A 14,798-nucleotide genomic window follows, 5' to 3' on the forward strand; every position below is an offset into this window, starting at 1 on the left:
AGTTTTGGCTTAAAGTTCTATTTCAAACAAATAACTTGTGAGATCTATAGTTTGTAGCCATGTGATTCAGAGTGTGTGGCTGCCGAATCCCCCCCCCCCCCCCCAGCCGCTGCTGACAGCAGGAGAGCTGTCGCTGCCCATCCCCTCCCTTCTCATGTCACAGGGAAAGCTGACAGTGGGAGACTAGAGCAGCTGCCTGCTATTCCCCCCCTACCTCTCCTCCTCATGCTGCTATACAGAGAAGCCGGCCTCTCTGTTTCCTGCCCATTGGCTGCAGCAAGAAGGAGCATCTTGGGACATGTAGTCCCGCGGCCACAAGCAGCCCCACAAAGATCCACAGGGGGCAGACTACAGCCCCCAGCATGCTGTTCGAAGGGAGGAGGAAGGGGGAAGAGACCACAAAGGAGCTGGGGGAGAGGATACCAGGAGACCAGATGTAGGAGAAGAGACTTTTCTTCCTGGCTTGTTTTTGAGGGGGACATCATGGCCAGGACAGCATAATAGACCCTCCAGCTAGCACGCTCCACCACGGGTGCAGGTTAGCTGTGGCAGACATTGCTGTGCGCCTGAGTTATCTGGTTGCCAGTCAACCAGACCATTCAAGAGCCTGTTTCAGGATATCAGGATATCAGGATATCTAATTCCTGTGGGCCTAGATGTGGTCGGGATTGGTGAACGGGGGGGAAGCCCACCTTGTGCACACATAAAAGGGACATCTTTATCCCATCTCCTTACATGAGAGCTTTGAGAAGAAACACTTTGCATACGTTATCCCTTTGTTGATGGGCGTCATTGTACAGAAATTCCTTTGGGCCCTTGTTGAGCTAGCTGAAGACCCCAGATATATCCACTGCAAGGACTCCTTCACTTCTTTCTCTCACAACTGAAAGGACCTAGTGTAAAATATTATCACACATTAGGGGTAACTCTTACATAGAAGTGTAAAGTTGCAGTCTTTGTATATTGTTGTTTATTACACTGTGCGGTTTATGTTCTGGATCCATGGTCTCAGGATTTTAAGGGACTAGACTGACATAAAGGAAGTCAGTCTTTCCCCCTTTAATGTCTGCGGTTTTAGGTTCTCCAAGAGCCTACAGGTCATTAATGTTGATTCAGTCGTGAAGAGGAGTTTGGTAGTAGGCAGTTATCATTAGTAGAGAGGGAACACATAAGTAGTGATTATTGGTGGGGAGGGAATTCACACATGGCCATCATTGGTGAGGAGGAGACTCAGGGGTGGTCATATTGGGGGAGGGGGGATTCACAGGTTCTCATCATTCATGGGGAGGGGATTAACAGATGGACATCATTGGTGAGGAGGAGACTCAGGGGTGGTCATATTAGTGGAGGGGGGATTCACAGGTTCTCATCATTTATGGGGAGGGGATTAACAGATGGCCATCATTGGTGAGGAGGAGACTCAGGGGTGGTCATGTTGGTGGAGGGGGTGATTCACAGGTTCTCATCATTTATGGGAAGGGGAATTAACAGATGGCCATCATTGGTGAGGAGGAGACTCAGGGGTGGTCATGTTGGTGGAGGGGGATTCACAAGTTCTCATCATTTATGGGGAGGGGATTAACAGATGGCCATCATTGGTGAGGAAGAGACTCAAGGGTGGTCATATTGGTGGAGGGGGATTCACAGGTTCTCATCATTTATGGGGAGGGGATTAACAGATGGCCATCATTGGTGAGGAGGAGACTCAGGGGTGGTCATGTTGGTGGAGGGGGATTCACAGGTTCTCATCATTTATGGGGAGGGGATTAACAGATGGCCATCATTGGTGAGGAGGAGACTCAGGGGTGGTCATGTTGGTGGAGGGGGATTCACAGGTTCTCATCATTTATGGGGAGGGGATTAACAGATGGCAATGATTGGTGAGGAGGAGACTCAGGGGTGGTCATGTTGGTGGAGGGGGTGATTCACAAGTTCTCATCATTTATGGGAAGGGGATTAACAGATGGACATCATTGGTGAGGAGGAGACTCAGGGGTGGTCATGTTGGTGGAGGGGGATTCACAGGTTCTCATCATTTATGGGAAGGGGAATTAACAGATGGCCATCATTGGTGAGGAGGAGACTCAGGGGTGGTCATATTGGTGGAGGGGGATTCACAGGTTCTCATCATTTATGGGGAGGGGATTAACAGGTGGCCATCATTGGTGAGGAGGAGACTCAGGGGTGGTCATATTGGTGGAGGGGGGATTCACAGGTTCTCATCATTTATGGGAAGGGAATTAACAGATGGACATCATTGGTGAGGAGGAGACTCAGGGGTGGTCATGTTGGTGGAGGGGGATTCACAGGTTCTCATCATTTATGGGAAGGGGAATTAACAGATGGCCATCATTGGTGAGGAGGAGACTCAGGGGTGGTCATATTGGTGGAGGGGGATTCACAGGTTCTCATCATTTATGGGGAGGGGATTAACAGGTGGCCATCATTGGTGAGGAGGAGACTCAGGGGTGGTCATATTGGTGGAGGGGGGATTCACAGGTTCTCATCATTTATGGGGAGGGGATTAACAGATGGACATCACTGGGGAAAGGCTCAGTAATAGGTGTTCTTCTCTGATGTGGAGGGAAATAACAAGTTGTCATTATAAGTGGGAAGGGATTCATATGTGGTCACCAATGGTGGGGAGAGGAGTCACAGGTACTGTATTCATTCAAGTGGAAGGATTGTGAATGCTCATCAGTTCATGAGGGATCCCAGGAACATATCAGTCTAACCTTCCTGTAAGAAAACTGCTTTTTGGAAGGGAGAAAAGTTCTATATATCATAACAGGTTGCCTTTACAATGGACTGAAACCTTCACTGTTAAATACAGAAAGACAAACCTCCCACTGTTTTTTTTGGCAATGTCCAAAGTTTCAGTAATTTTCGTTGGGTCGGGTCATTATGACCTTGCTGTGTATCTGATTAGTAGACATTTTCATAGGCAATATAAGTGTCAGACTCACAAAATGCTGGGTTTTTTAAGAGGACGAGTGAGCATATTATATAACGGTAGGTTATACTTTATTCAATTCTATTTTATTTTATTTTGATAGATAAATAGAAAGATAGATAAATAGACAGATTCTGTTTCCAAAATACATCTATGCTCATATCCATACAAGGATAGAGACCTCATTTTAAACTTATCTTGAAAAATTGTAGACAGTAATTAATAGTAAAAATCTCCTAATCAAAGGATAGATATGGATAGATAGATAGATAGATAGATAGATAGATAGATAGATAGATAGATAGATAGATAGATAGATAGATAGATAGATAGATAGATAGATAGATAGATAGATAGATAGATAGATAGATGGATAGATGGATAGATAGATAGATAGATAGATAGATAGATAGATAGATAGATAGATAGATAGATAGATAGATAGATAGATAGATAGATAGATAGATAGATAGATAGATAGATAGATAGATAGATAGATAGATAGATAGATAGATAGATAGACAGACAGACAGACAGACAGACAGACAGACAACAAGCCTTTAAATCTAAATGATTCCTACTCACCCATGGCTCCTTATTTTACTACTGTTAACTGAGTACTCCACCATCTGCTCTATCCAATCTCAAGCACCCCTTGACATATTTATATTGATTAGTGGGATTATTTAATGGTGTGTAAAGTTTTTTTTTTTTAAAAAAACAATCCATTAGTGTTTATATACAATGTATAATTTGCTAAAAATGTGTATAGTGAATTTTCTGTAAAACATAGACTACCACTCCTAAGCAATCAGGCAGACCCCTTAAAACCATCAGATGTTCCACTCTCTAAGGGTGTAAAACACAATTTAATCGCGGGCCGCATCAGCATTATGATTGCCCTCAAAAGGGCCGGTTGTATCTGTAATCCCAAGGGTTATTTAAACCCTTATCCTGAGCTGCTGCTGGGAAGAGGCTTTAGGCATTGCTGGAAAGCAAAAAGTACTGGGTCTAGAGGAGGACCAGAGCAGGGCTAGAGCTCACCTGCAGCTGCAGGAGAGGTGTGAGGGCCACATGAAATGGCCTGGAGGGCCAGATTCGGCCCGCGGGCCTTGAGTTTGACACATGTGCTCTAAGCCAATAGACATACCACCTTAAACCATCAGATGTGCTATCTTAGCCATCAGATGTAGCCATTGGGGTACTAGTGCCAGAGTCATGTACCTATGATGTAGAGAAAACAACACATATTGTGGAGAGGCTGCACACCCCAATGTATTCGAGAAAAAGAGAAGGAAAAAGCCCCCAGGGGGCTTTTATCGCTTTGGAACGGCTGGCTGATGGGGAATGCACCTTACACTTCAAACTATTTATAATCATCCTTTGAAATTCATTGGATACCACTACTACTACCTTGATATAGACAGGTGTCTTGTCCCCGCATGGTGAGCTTTATTTGTGACTCCTTGCAAGCCAGTTGTGTGTCCCACCTGCCCCTTGTGGGAACAATGGAGAAACCCCTCGTTTTTGGGAGGATTATCTATTCTTGAAAGAGTTTTTTGGGTATTAGTCATCTATCACATATAGGACATCACTTACCCCCTGAGGAACACCTTACTGTACAGGTCGAAACGTGTTGGGGGTCTATTCTACTGGATGTGATGATCTTTTGATATTGGTCTTTACTTTTATCAGTTTGTGATATTTGACATGATCAATTTATCCCTGTAACCAAGGCTCATATTTTACGCCTCTGATTCCCATGGAGTCTTTTTAAAAAACATTTTCTCAATAAAGATGAATATTTTTACATACCTATAGTCCTATTGTCGTTTGCTGCTAAAAAAAACACCCCTGGGGGCTTTTTCCTTTGCTTTTTCCCATGTACATATGATGTAGACCAGGGGTCTCAAAACTTTCTAAACAAAGGGCTAGTTTACTGTTCTTCAGACCTTAGGGGGTTGGACTAGAGCCAGTGGGAGTAGAAAATGTCCTGGATCCAATGGAAGTGAACAATGCCCTATCTTTGGTTTCAGTTGAGGGAATAATACCCCATCGTTGGTGTAAATGGAAGGAATTCTGCTCCATTGTTGGTGTCAGCGGGAGGAAATCTGCCCCATCGTAGGTATCAATGGAAGATATTTTTCTCCATTGTTGGTGTCAGCGGGAGGAAATTTGCCCCATCGTAGGTATCAATGGAAGGTATTTTTCTCCATTGTTGGTGTCAGCGGGAGGAAATCTGCCCCATCGTAGGTGTCAATGGAAGGTATTTTGCTCCATTGTTGGTGTCAGTGGGAGGAAATCTGCCCCATCGTAGGTATCAATGGAAGGTATTTTGCTCCATTGTTGGTGTCAGTGGGAGGAAATCTGCCCCATCGTAGGTGTCAATGGAAGGTATTTTGCTCCATTGTTGGTGTCAGTGGGAGGAAATCTGCCCCATCGTAGGTGTCAATGGAAGGTATTTTTCTCCATTGTTGGTGTCAGTGGAAGGAATTCTGCCCCATCATTAGTGCCAGCGGTATGAATAATGCCCCATTGTTGGTGTCATGGAATGGAATAATGCCCCAAGGGCCAGATAAAGGCAAGCAAAGGGCCACATCAGACCCCTGGCCCGCAGTTGGAGCTCGCTGCTGTAGACTAAGAATAATTCTTCACTGTGAGTGCTGGATGTGAGGATTTATTCTGGTTGTTGATCCAGATTTTTATGTAGTTTTTATATTATGTTGGTATTAGGCTAACTATGTGTAATGGGTTTTGGGTAATGTTAGAGAAAGTGGTGTATTATTTACTTTTTGGTAGTTTGATTTTCTGTTTTTTTTTTTTCAGTTGGTGTTATTTATTCTATGTAGTATTTTAATAGGATGGAATGGATTATTACATTATAGTATCAATTTAGTTTTATTTGGTAATAATTACTGCTATTAGTAATTGTATTGTTATTGTGTGTTGTTTCCGTTCATTATTGTGATTTTTTTTTTGTTGTCTTCATTGAATATAACTGTATCCTAATAATTTCCCTTTGGTATTAATAAATCATTCAGCTATTGTCACATACCTGATCCAAGGCCAAGGTGCTGAGAGGGCTCCCCTTATGGCTAAGTGCAGTACACCCCTGAAGGTGGTACAGGAGGTGTAGGGCCCAAAGAACCACAGGCTGCCAACAGGGTACTGTAGAGTTGGGCCGGTGATTAGGGATGATCGAACTTTTGAAAAGTTCGGTTCGGCCAGAACATCCGAACTTCCCGAAAGTTCGGCCCGGATTTCAGAACCCCATTGAAATCAATGGGACCCGAACTTCGGTAATCAAAAAACACCATTTTTAAGCCCTAAAACCCAATAAATGCCCCTAAAAAGTGCCTAGGGTTCTGGGTCATGCCCCATTAACTATTAATCACACAAAAAAAGTTCTTAAAAATTGTCATTTTTGATAAAAAAGCCAATTTATTGAAAAATTAAAAAAAAAAAAAAAGAGATTATTTGATTTATTTTTACTTTGGATTTCAGATTTGGGGGGTCTAAAAAGTGTACATGTGAAGTTTCAGCTCTGTAGCATGTCCAGAACCATGAAAAAAAAAAGATAATTTTTCAGTAGAACAGGGATGTGGTTCGGGAGCCTCCTTTAACTTTAACACCTATATGATCTTTTTTTCTGGTTCTGAAAATGCTACAGAGCTGAAACTTCACATGCACACCTTTTAGACCCCCCAGACACTAAATCACACAAAAAAAAAGTTCTTAAAAATTGTCATTTTTGATAAAAAAAAGCCAATTATTGAAAAAAATTAAAAAAAAAAAAAAAAAGATTTTTTGATTTTTACTTTTGACGCTAGCGTTTTTTTTTTGGCATTTTTTGGGGTTCTTTTGAGGCAGGCAAAACATCTGAACTTGTGCACAGTACCACTATACACAAGTTCAGATGTTTTGCCTGCCTCAAAAGAACCCCAAAAAATGCCAAAAAAAACGCTAGCGTCAAAAAAAAAAATGCCCAGGTGTGTTTTTGCTGGCATTTTTTGGGGGGTTTTGGAGGCAGGTAAAACATCAGAACATGTGCACAGTACCACTATACACAAGTTCAGATGTTTTTCCTGACTGCAAAGAACCCAAAAAAATGCCTGCTATTAAACCGGCAAGGTGTTACAGCAGCGGAGCCAACCCCCTGTCTGAAAGTTTTCTAATACAAACAATCTTTTTTTTTCTGGTTCTGGACATGCTACAGAGCTGAAACTTCACATGTACACTTTTTAGACCCCCCAGATCTGAAATCCAAAGTAAAAATCAAAAAATCTCTTTTTTGTTTTTTTTTTAATTTTTCAATAAATCTTTTTAAGAACTTTTTTTGTGTGATTTAGTGTCTGGGAGGTCTAAAAGGTGTACCTGTGAAGTTTCAGCTCTGTAGCATGTCCAGAACCAGAAAAAAAAGGATTGTTTGTATTAGAAAACTTTGAGCACAGGAATATGGCTTCTCTGCTGTAACACCTTGCCGGTTTAATAGCAGGCATTTTTTTGGGTTCTTTGCAGTCAGGAAAAACATCTGAACTTGTGTATAGTGGTACTGTTCACAAGTTCTGATGTTTTGCCTGCCTCCAAAACCCCCCAAAAAATTCCAGCAAAAACACACCTGGGCATTTTTGTTTTTTGACGCTAGCGTTTTTTTGGCATTTTTTGGGGTTCTTTTGAGGCAGGCAAAACATCTGAACATGTGTATAGGGGGTATATATACACACATATATGTCTGAATATATACCCCTAGACATATATAGGTGTGATAGTAGCAGAAATATATTACTGTAAATGATTTCATTAGCGCAAGCATTTATTTCTGCTACTATCACACCTATATATGTCTAGGGGTATATATACAGACATATATGTCTATATATACCCCCTATACACATGTTCAGATGTCATGTCTGACATCAAACATGTCCTCAAAAAAGCACTGGCAAGTGGCAGCCCCTGCAGCATAAAAAATGCTTGGCTGGTGAGAAGCCATATTCCAGTTCAGAAGCTATTCAGAGAAATGATCATTTCTCTATAGCGGTCACCCTGCTATGGAAGGGTTTTGTCACCCTGCCATAGCAGTCACTGCCAGTTAACCCTACACTACATTACGGTCCCCTTACACTTAACACTTTCCCTACAAAAAAAACTAAAACTAAATTTTTGAAGCTAACTTAAGTGTAAAGGAGCACTCTAACTACACTAGATATCCCTTTCCTCACACTAAAAATAGCTAAATGACACTTTTAAAGTAAAATTAACAGAACTGCTTCCACTCTCTTCCATGTCCAGTATAACAATGCTGGGAATATGGCGGGGGCGATCTTATATACTGGGGGGCGTATTCACTAATGATTGGTCTAGGGACCCCCTAGTCACTCCAATCAAATTCCTAGCATTCTCCTGCCCCCTCAATTGGCTTTTGCTAATGGTTCTGGTCCAATCACGGGCTTTTAAAGCCCATTTCCTGAAGCATTGCATTTTGGGCGGTTCTGGTTGCCGAATTCCGAACTTTTTGGGCAAAAAGTTCTAAATTCGGCCAAACCTCGAACACCCAATGTTCGGGCCGAACCGATGGTCGACCCAAACCGTTCGATCATCCCTAATTCTAAGCACCCCTTCATCAATTTACTTTGTGCAAGTAATAAATAGAAAGATTGCATCCCATTTAGCAAATTACATAGTTACATAGTAGGTGAGGTTGAATAAAGACAATAGTCCATCCAGTTCAACCTGTGTAGGTGTGTGTGGCTGTAATCATCTCTCATACCCCTGAATGTTCTGATCCTTGAGATGTACATCTAAGAGTCTTTTGAAAGCAGCCATACTTCCCGCAGAAACCACCTCTTGTGGTAGAGAATTCCACAATCTTGTAGCCCTAACAGTAAAGAACCCGCCACGTTGCCTGAGGTTAAAACGCTTCTCCTCTAATCGCATTGTATGTCCTCGAGTCCTCATGCAATCCCTTCGACTGAATAGCTTTTTTTCTAAGCTGAGATCCCCATTGTGATATTTATAAATTGCTATCATGTCCCCCCTCAGGCGTCTCTTCTCCAGGGAGAATAAATCAAGCGATTGCAGACACTCTTCATAATCAAGGTCCTCCAATCCCCTAATTAGTTTAGTTGCCCTTCTCTGGACTTTCTCCAGCTCCAACACATCCCTCCTGAGGACTGGCGACCAGAACTGGACAGAATACTCCAGATGCGGTCGGACCAGAGTTTTATAAAGTGGAAGGATTATAGTCTTATCTCTGGAATACATCCCTTTCTTTATGCATGCCAATATTCTGCCGGCTTTGGCAGCTGCCGCTTGACATTGCATGCTATTGCTTAGTCTATCATCAAACAAGACTTCCAGATCTTTCTCCATTTTTGATTCCCCCAAGGGTTCCCCCCCTAAAGTGTATTGTGTTTTTATGTTTTTAGTCCCCAAGTGCAACACCTTACACTTCTCCACATTAAACCTCATTTGCCATGTCGTTGCCCACTCCGTAATTTTGTCCAGGTCATTCTGTAGGATATCTGCTTCATGCTGTGCAGTTATTGCCCTGGCCAATTTTGTGTCATCTGCAAAAACTGATAACGAACTACTGATCCCGTCCTCAATGCTGTTTATGAATAAATTGAACAAGGTTGGTCCCAGGACTGAGCCTTGGAGGACCCCACTTACTACCCCAGACCAGTCTGAGTATGCGCTGTTTATTACTACCCTTTGGACACGCCCTTTTAGCCAGTTCCGTATCCAAGAGCAAACCCTGCTGTCGATGCCTGCAGACCTTATTTTATAAATTAAGTGCAAGTATTTGGCAAGAAGTCCAAAGGACCCTTTTGGCCCCTTTCATGCATCCCTATGGAGCAGGGGGTGTCTGCAGTGACACCCCCTGCTGACACCCACTGCTATCCAATCAGATCTTGTCTGTGAAATCTAGATGGATGGAAACCCTATTTTCCCTCCGTCTCGAGGATCGGATTGGATAGGATCGGATGAAAACGGACAGGCGGTCTTTTCTCATCCGATCTCCCATAGAGGAGAGCGGGGATCTGACAGGTCTGTCTCTGCAAAGTAAGCGGAGATGAACCGGTCATCCGCCTGCTCAGCGGGGATTAATCCCTGCCGAGCAAAACGGTGTGAAAGGACCCTTAAGCAGATTATGATAATTATGCTAAAACATGAATTTTATTTTAAACAGGTGTGAAAGGAAAATGAAGATTCTTCTTCTCCTCCAGTTGTTCATCTCGCTGATCCTTGCGACCGGTCCTTCCAAACAGAAGCAAGGGCACAACTGCAACCTTCGCTCTGAAAGGCAAACGGCAGACATATCTGAAGCTTATATGGACTTTGCTTTAAAGCTTTATAAAGTTCCAATGCGAGCACAAAAGTCCCCATCAAACGTATTCATTTCACCAATCAGTGTCTACACAACCCTCGCCATGTTATCTCTTGGTGCTGGCTTGTATACTCGCCAGGAAATTGTCGAAGGCATGGGTCTGGATGGCTCCAAGAAGGACAAAGAACTGCATGAAGATTATAGAAAGTTCCTTCATTTAGTAATACCAAAGGATAACCCAGGAGAGATAATGAGCCTTGGTAGTCAGATCTTCTTAAGAAGTCATATAGATGTCCAACAGCAATACTCAGATAACGTGGCTCGCTACTACAACGCCTCAATTCAAAAAATCAGCTTCAGTGATCTCCACAATGCAGAGAAAACAATCAATACGTTTGTGAGTGACAGAACAGGCAATAGGATACAGAATATGATCAGTGACTTGGATTCCAAAACATCAATGGTTCTCGTAGACTATGCAACCTTTCATGGTAAGTCCATTTTACTGTTGACCAGTGGTGTATTTAGGTTTTGTGCTGCCCTAGGCCTGACTAAACTTGTGCACCCCCTAATTTAAATATGACCCACCCCTTCCTGTAAAGGCCACACCTCTTCCTGTTTATGACCCGCCCTGTCATCTTTAGACCACAGGCACAGTCTATCAGTGCCCATCAGTGTAACCTCATCAGTTCCCATAAGTCCAGCCTCAGCAGTGCTCATCATACCATCATATCATACCATATCATACCAGGAGGTAGCAGTGTGACCGCTTTATGGGGGTGCCAGACTGATTTGCCTCCTGGACCCTGCCCTCCAGCCCAATTCACCCTATAAGACTGGCACTATACTAAAAGTGTGTAGCGCAAGCGGTCAGGAACTCTTTTTAGTGGGGGAGGCGGGAGGAGGCTGTTTTTTACTCATGCGTGGTGCAGCTTTTTTGCTGCCCCCCTGCATAGTGCTGCCCTAGGCCTGGGCCTTGTTGGCCTAGGCCAAGATACAGCACTGCTGTTGACAACAGAAAGTAAATATTGGAGCAACAGATGTTATTAAACTACAGATACAGCAATCATCAGACTATCTTTTTCAAAAGTCTATTTCTGGAAGGGCGGTATTTTCCATAGGACACTTGAAAGCCAGTCTATAGATCTCCAGGGTAAGAGCCGGTCCACACTAAAGCGACTTCTCAGGCGACTTGTCAGCCTGACAAGTCGCGCTCCCTCACGGTCCATTGACCGCTACAGGACCCGTTCTAATAGGAGCGACACAAGTCCAACTCTGACTTAGAAAAAGGGTCCTGTACTACTTCGGGGCGACCTCGGAGCGACTTGCATAGACTTCCATTATGTGAAGTCCATGCAAGTCGCTCCGAAGTCGTGGTGCATTGTAATGCACAAGTCGCCCCCGAAGTAGTACAGAGTCGTGTGTCGCCCCAGTGTGAACCGACTCTAAGGGGACAGCACCAGGTCTTTACAAATATTTTTCTTTATTCTTCATCAACCGTCCACCTCTTTTGTGAAAACCAAAGCACAACACAATGGAGTCCTGCAGGGTTGGAACCACCTAACCCTGTTGAACGGTGGGGGGGAGCAGATCCACTATTTGAAACTGAAAAAAAAAAACATTCGACCAAAAGATGGATATTGCTCAACCCTTACCCACATTTTCTTCATTTAATGAAGTTATTAAGACCCCAATATTTGCACATGCATTTGTATATGCGGGTAAGGCAGGGCTTGACAAATTTGCCTGAAATCTAGGAGCCAGCTAAAAAAGTTAGGAGCCAGTTTTTTTTTTTTTTTAAACTAACAACCAAGCTTTATTTAAAAAAAAACTGATACTAAATTTACACATAAATACGACTAGAACCCTGCTCCCCTCTATAGGGCAATCGGATGGAAACAGACCGTCTGTCTGTTTTCATCCGATGTCATCTGATCCGATCCACGGGATGGATAGAAAATAGAACCACCATCCGTCTGTTTTTGGCGGGCAGGGTCAGATGGCGGCAGATTACCACTCCATAGAGGAGACTGAAGGTTCCGATCAGGTCTGTCTGAGAAACTGACAGGCAGACCTGATCAGACAGCCTGTGTGAAAGGGGCCTTCGGCTGTTTGGCTGTAGCATGGCAGGGAGATGATAAAAAAATATATATATATTTTTCAATAATTGAAAAAAAAAAAGAAAAATGATTATTATTAGTATTATTATTTTTTAAATAATTAAAAAAAAAAAATAATAACCACACTCCCTGTCCACTTACCTTTAAGCAAAGGTAAGTGGACAGGGAGATGAAGCCTGCAAAAACTTCCCTCTCATCTCCTCTTGGGAAGGAGATGGACAGGCATTGAGAACAGGCAGTGGAAACAGTCATTAGTGACTGCCTGTGAAACTCCCGGCCACCACAAGAGGGTGCCAGTTCCCCGTTGGAAGCCTATCTCATCACACAGAAGACGGCCGAAAAGCTGGGGCCTCAATTTTCGGACGGCGCGGTAGTCCGTGCACTCGGGGAAGAGGTGGGGGGGCGCAAAAGGGACAGGACACCTCCTGCAGGGCACCCCAGGCGCCAGGTCGCTAATTCTAGTCGCCAATGCGACCTGGCGCCCGGGGTTTGTCGAGCCCTAGGGTAGGGGTTGAGCAATATCCATATTTAGGTCGAATGTGTTTTTTTTTTGTGGCTAACTTCAGCAAGAGAACTGTAGAAGAGTCAGAAGGCTCCTCATAATATGAGGTCATCTCTTCTTTCTCCTATTTGGTGGTGGGTATGGATAAAAAGTAGATCAGCATATTAAAGACATTGGCCCTACGCCAATCTAGTGGTACTATTTCAGTCAATAAGAAGTCCCTAAAAAATAGAAACAAAGGCTTTGAAATGACAGAGCTCAATTCTTTTAGGATCCATAGGTGGGTGCCATCTGGTCTAGACTTTATCCACCTTTATTCCATCTAAATATTTTTGGACCATATCACTTTTGAACCATTGTGGATCATTTGGGGCTGTGTCACTACCATCGTCATTATGGCCATGAGCTCCCCCATGCTCCTTTGTATACGCAGAGCTGAAGAAAGTATTTAATAAATTTGCCTTCTTATGTAACTAGTTTAAAATCGCATGACAAGTCGCTCCCTATTTGTGCCTATGGAACCGTTCAAATTGGTGCAACGCTGACTTGCACGGGTTTGGAAAAGGTTCCTGTACTATTTTTGGTGATTTCATGAGCAACTTGCATAGACATCTGTGTATGAAGATGCTATGCGATCGCATGATCACAATGTCGACAAAGCTGTTATGAATGACATCATTTATTACAGCTCTGTTTCCTGTGTTGTGATTGGCTCACAGCTATCACATGGTACCTGGGCCAATCAAAGCACCCTGTACCATGTGATAAGCTGTAGCCAATCACAGGTCACTAGTAATCACAACTGTCATGAACTGTTGAACACTTTGCTGTTACAATGATCATCAAGTGTAAAAAAAAGAAAATCCCTTTACCCCCCCCCCCCCCCCCAGAGTACTACAGTATTGCTATGGTGACACTGAACTACTCTGGTGAACATAATGTTAAAGAAAAAAAGTTTTAAAAAATGAATAACTAAAATATATATAAAGTATCTCACAGAAGTAAGTACACCCCTCACATTTCTGTAAATATTTTATTCTATCTCTTCATGTGACAACACTGAAGAAATGACACTTTGCTACAATGTAAAGTAGTGAGTGTACAGCTTGTATAACAGTGTAAATTCCCCCCTACCCAAAGGACTTTTACAAGTAGTTACGCCTCCGATCAATCCTAGCACTGATTCTATCAGGAAAATTTCTAATACCTAGTGGCATCCTATTCTTCTACGAACATCCTCTTAACCTTCCTAGCGGTATTCCCGAGTGTGACTCGGGGTAAGATTTTAGTGCCAAAAGCGGTAACCCCGAGTCACACTCGGGGTAGCGCTAAGAAGATCGCTGGATGCTGGAGGAGGTTTTACTTACCTTTTCTCCGGGATCCAGCGAAGACTGCGGGCGGTGTGCGGCGGCGGAGCTTCCTCCCTATCGTCTGCGAGCCCCGGCTTCCGTCTCCGGCGACGTGACGTCCGCCGGGGGGTGGAACCGGCGGCAAATTCAAATGTAAAATGCACCAAACACACTGATACCGTTCAAAATAAAATAAAATCACATTACATTGCCTCCCAGTGCCCTTTCCTGCAGTTTTACTGTACTTTTTATGTAAATATATGTATATATATATATATACACATACACACACACACACATATATATATATATATATATATATATATATATATATATATATATATACATATATACATGTATATAATATATATATATATAAATAAATAATATATGTATATATAATATATGTATACATACATATATATATATATATATATATATATATATATATATATATATATATATAATATATAATAAATGTATACAGTTGGTTTGGACTGCTCATTCACAAGAATTACATGCAAAATAATGGTACCGCTTTCAG

General features: G+C 42.7%; 1 protein-coding gene across 1 annotated transcript in view; it reads left to right on the plus strand.

Moving 5' to 3' along the window:
• Positions 1 to 362: 362 nt before the first annotated feature.
• Positions 363 to 14,798, plus strand: part of LOC309569237 (serine protease inhibitor A6-like) — a gene marked incomplete at both ends in the record, with an annotated part of 31,173 nt that continues 16,737 nt past the window's right edge. The window contains 2 exons of the mRNA XM_082274989.1: positions 363 to 436; positions 10,146 to 10,774. Of these exons, the coding sequence (XP_082131115.1) occupies positions 363 to 436; positions 10,146 to 10,774 (703 nt within the window). The remainder of the gene's footprint in view (positions 437 to 10,145; positions 10,775 to 14,798) is intronic.

The sequence above is a fragment of the Pelophylax lessonae genome, assembly GCF_965119305.1.
Source record: "Pelophylax lessonae genome assembly, chromosome: 13".
Taxonomy (NCBI): Eukaryota; Metazoa; Chordata; class Amphibia; order Anura; family Ranidae; genus Pelophylax; species Pelophylax lessonae.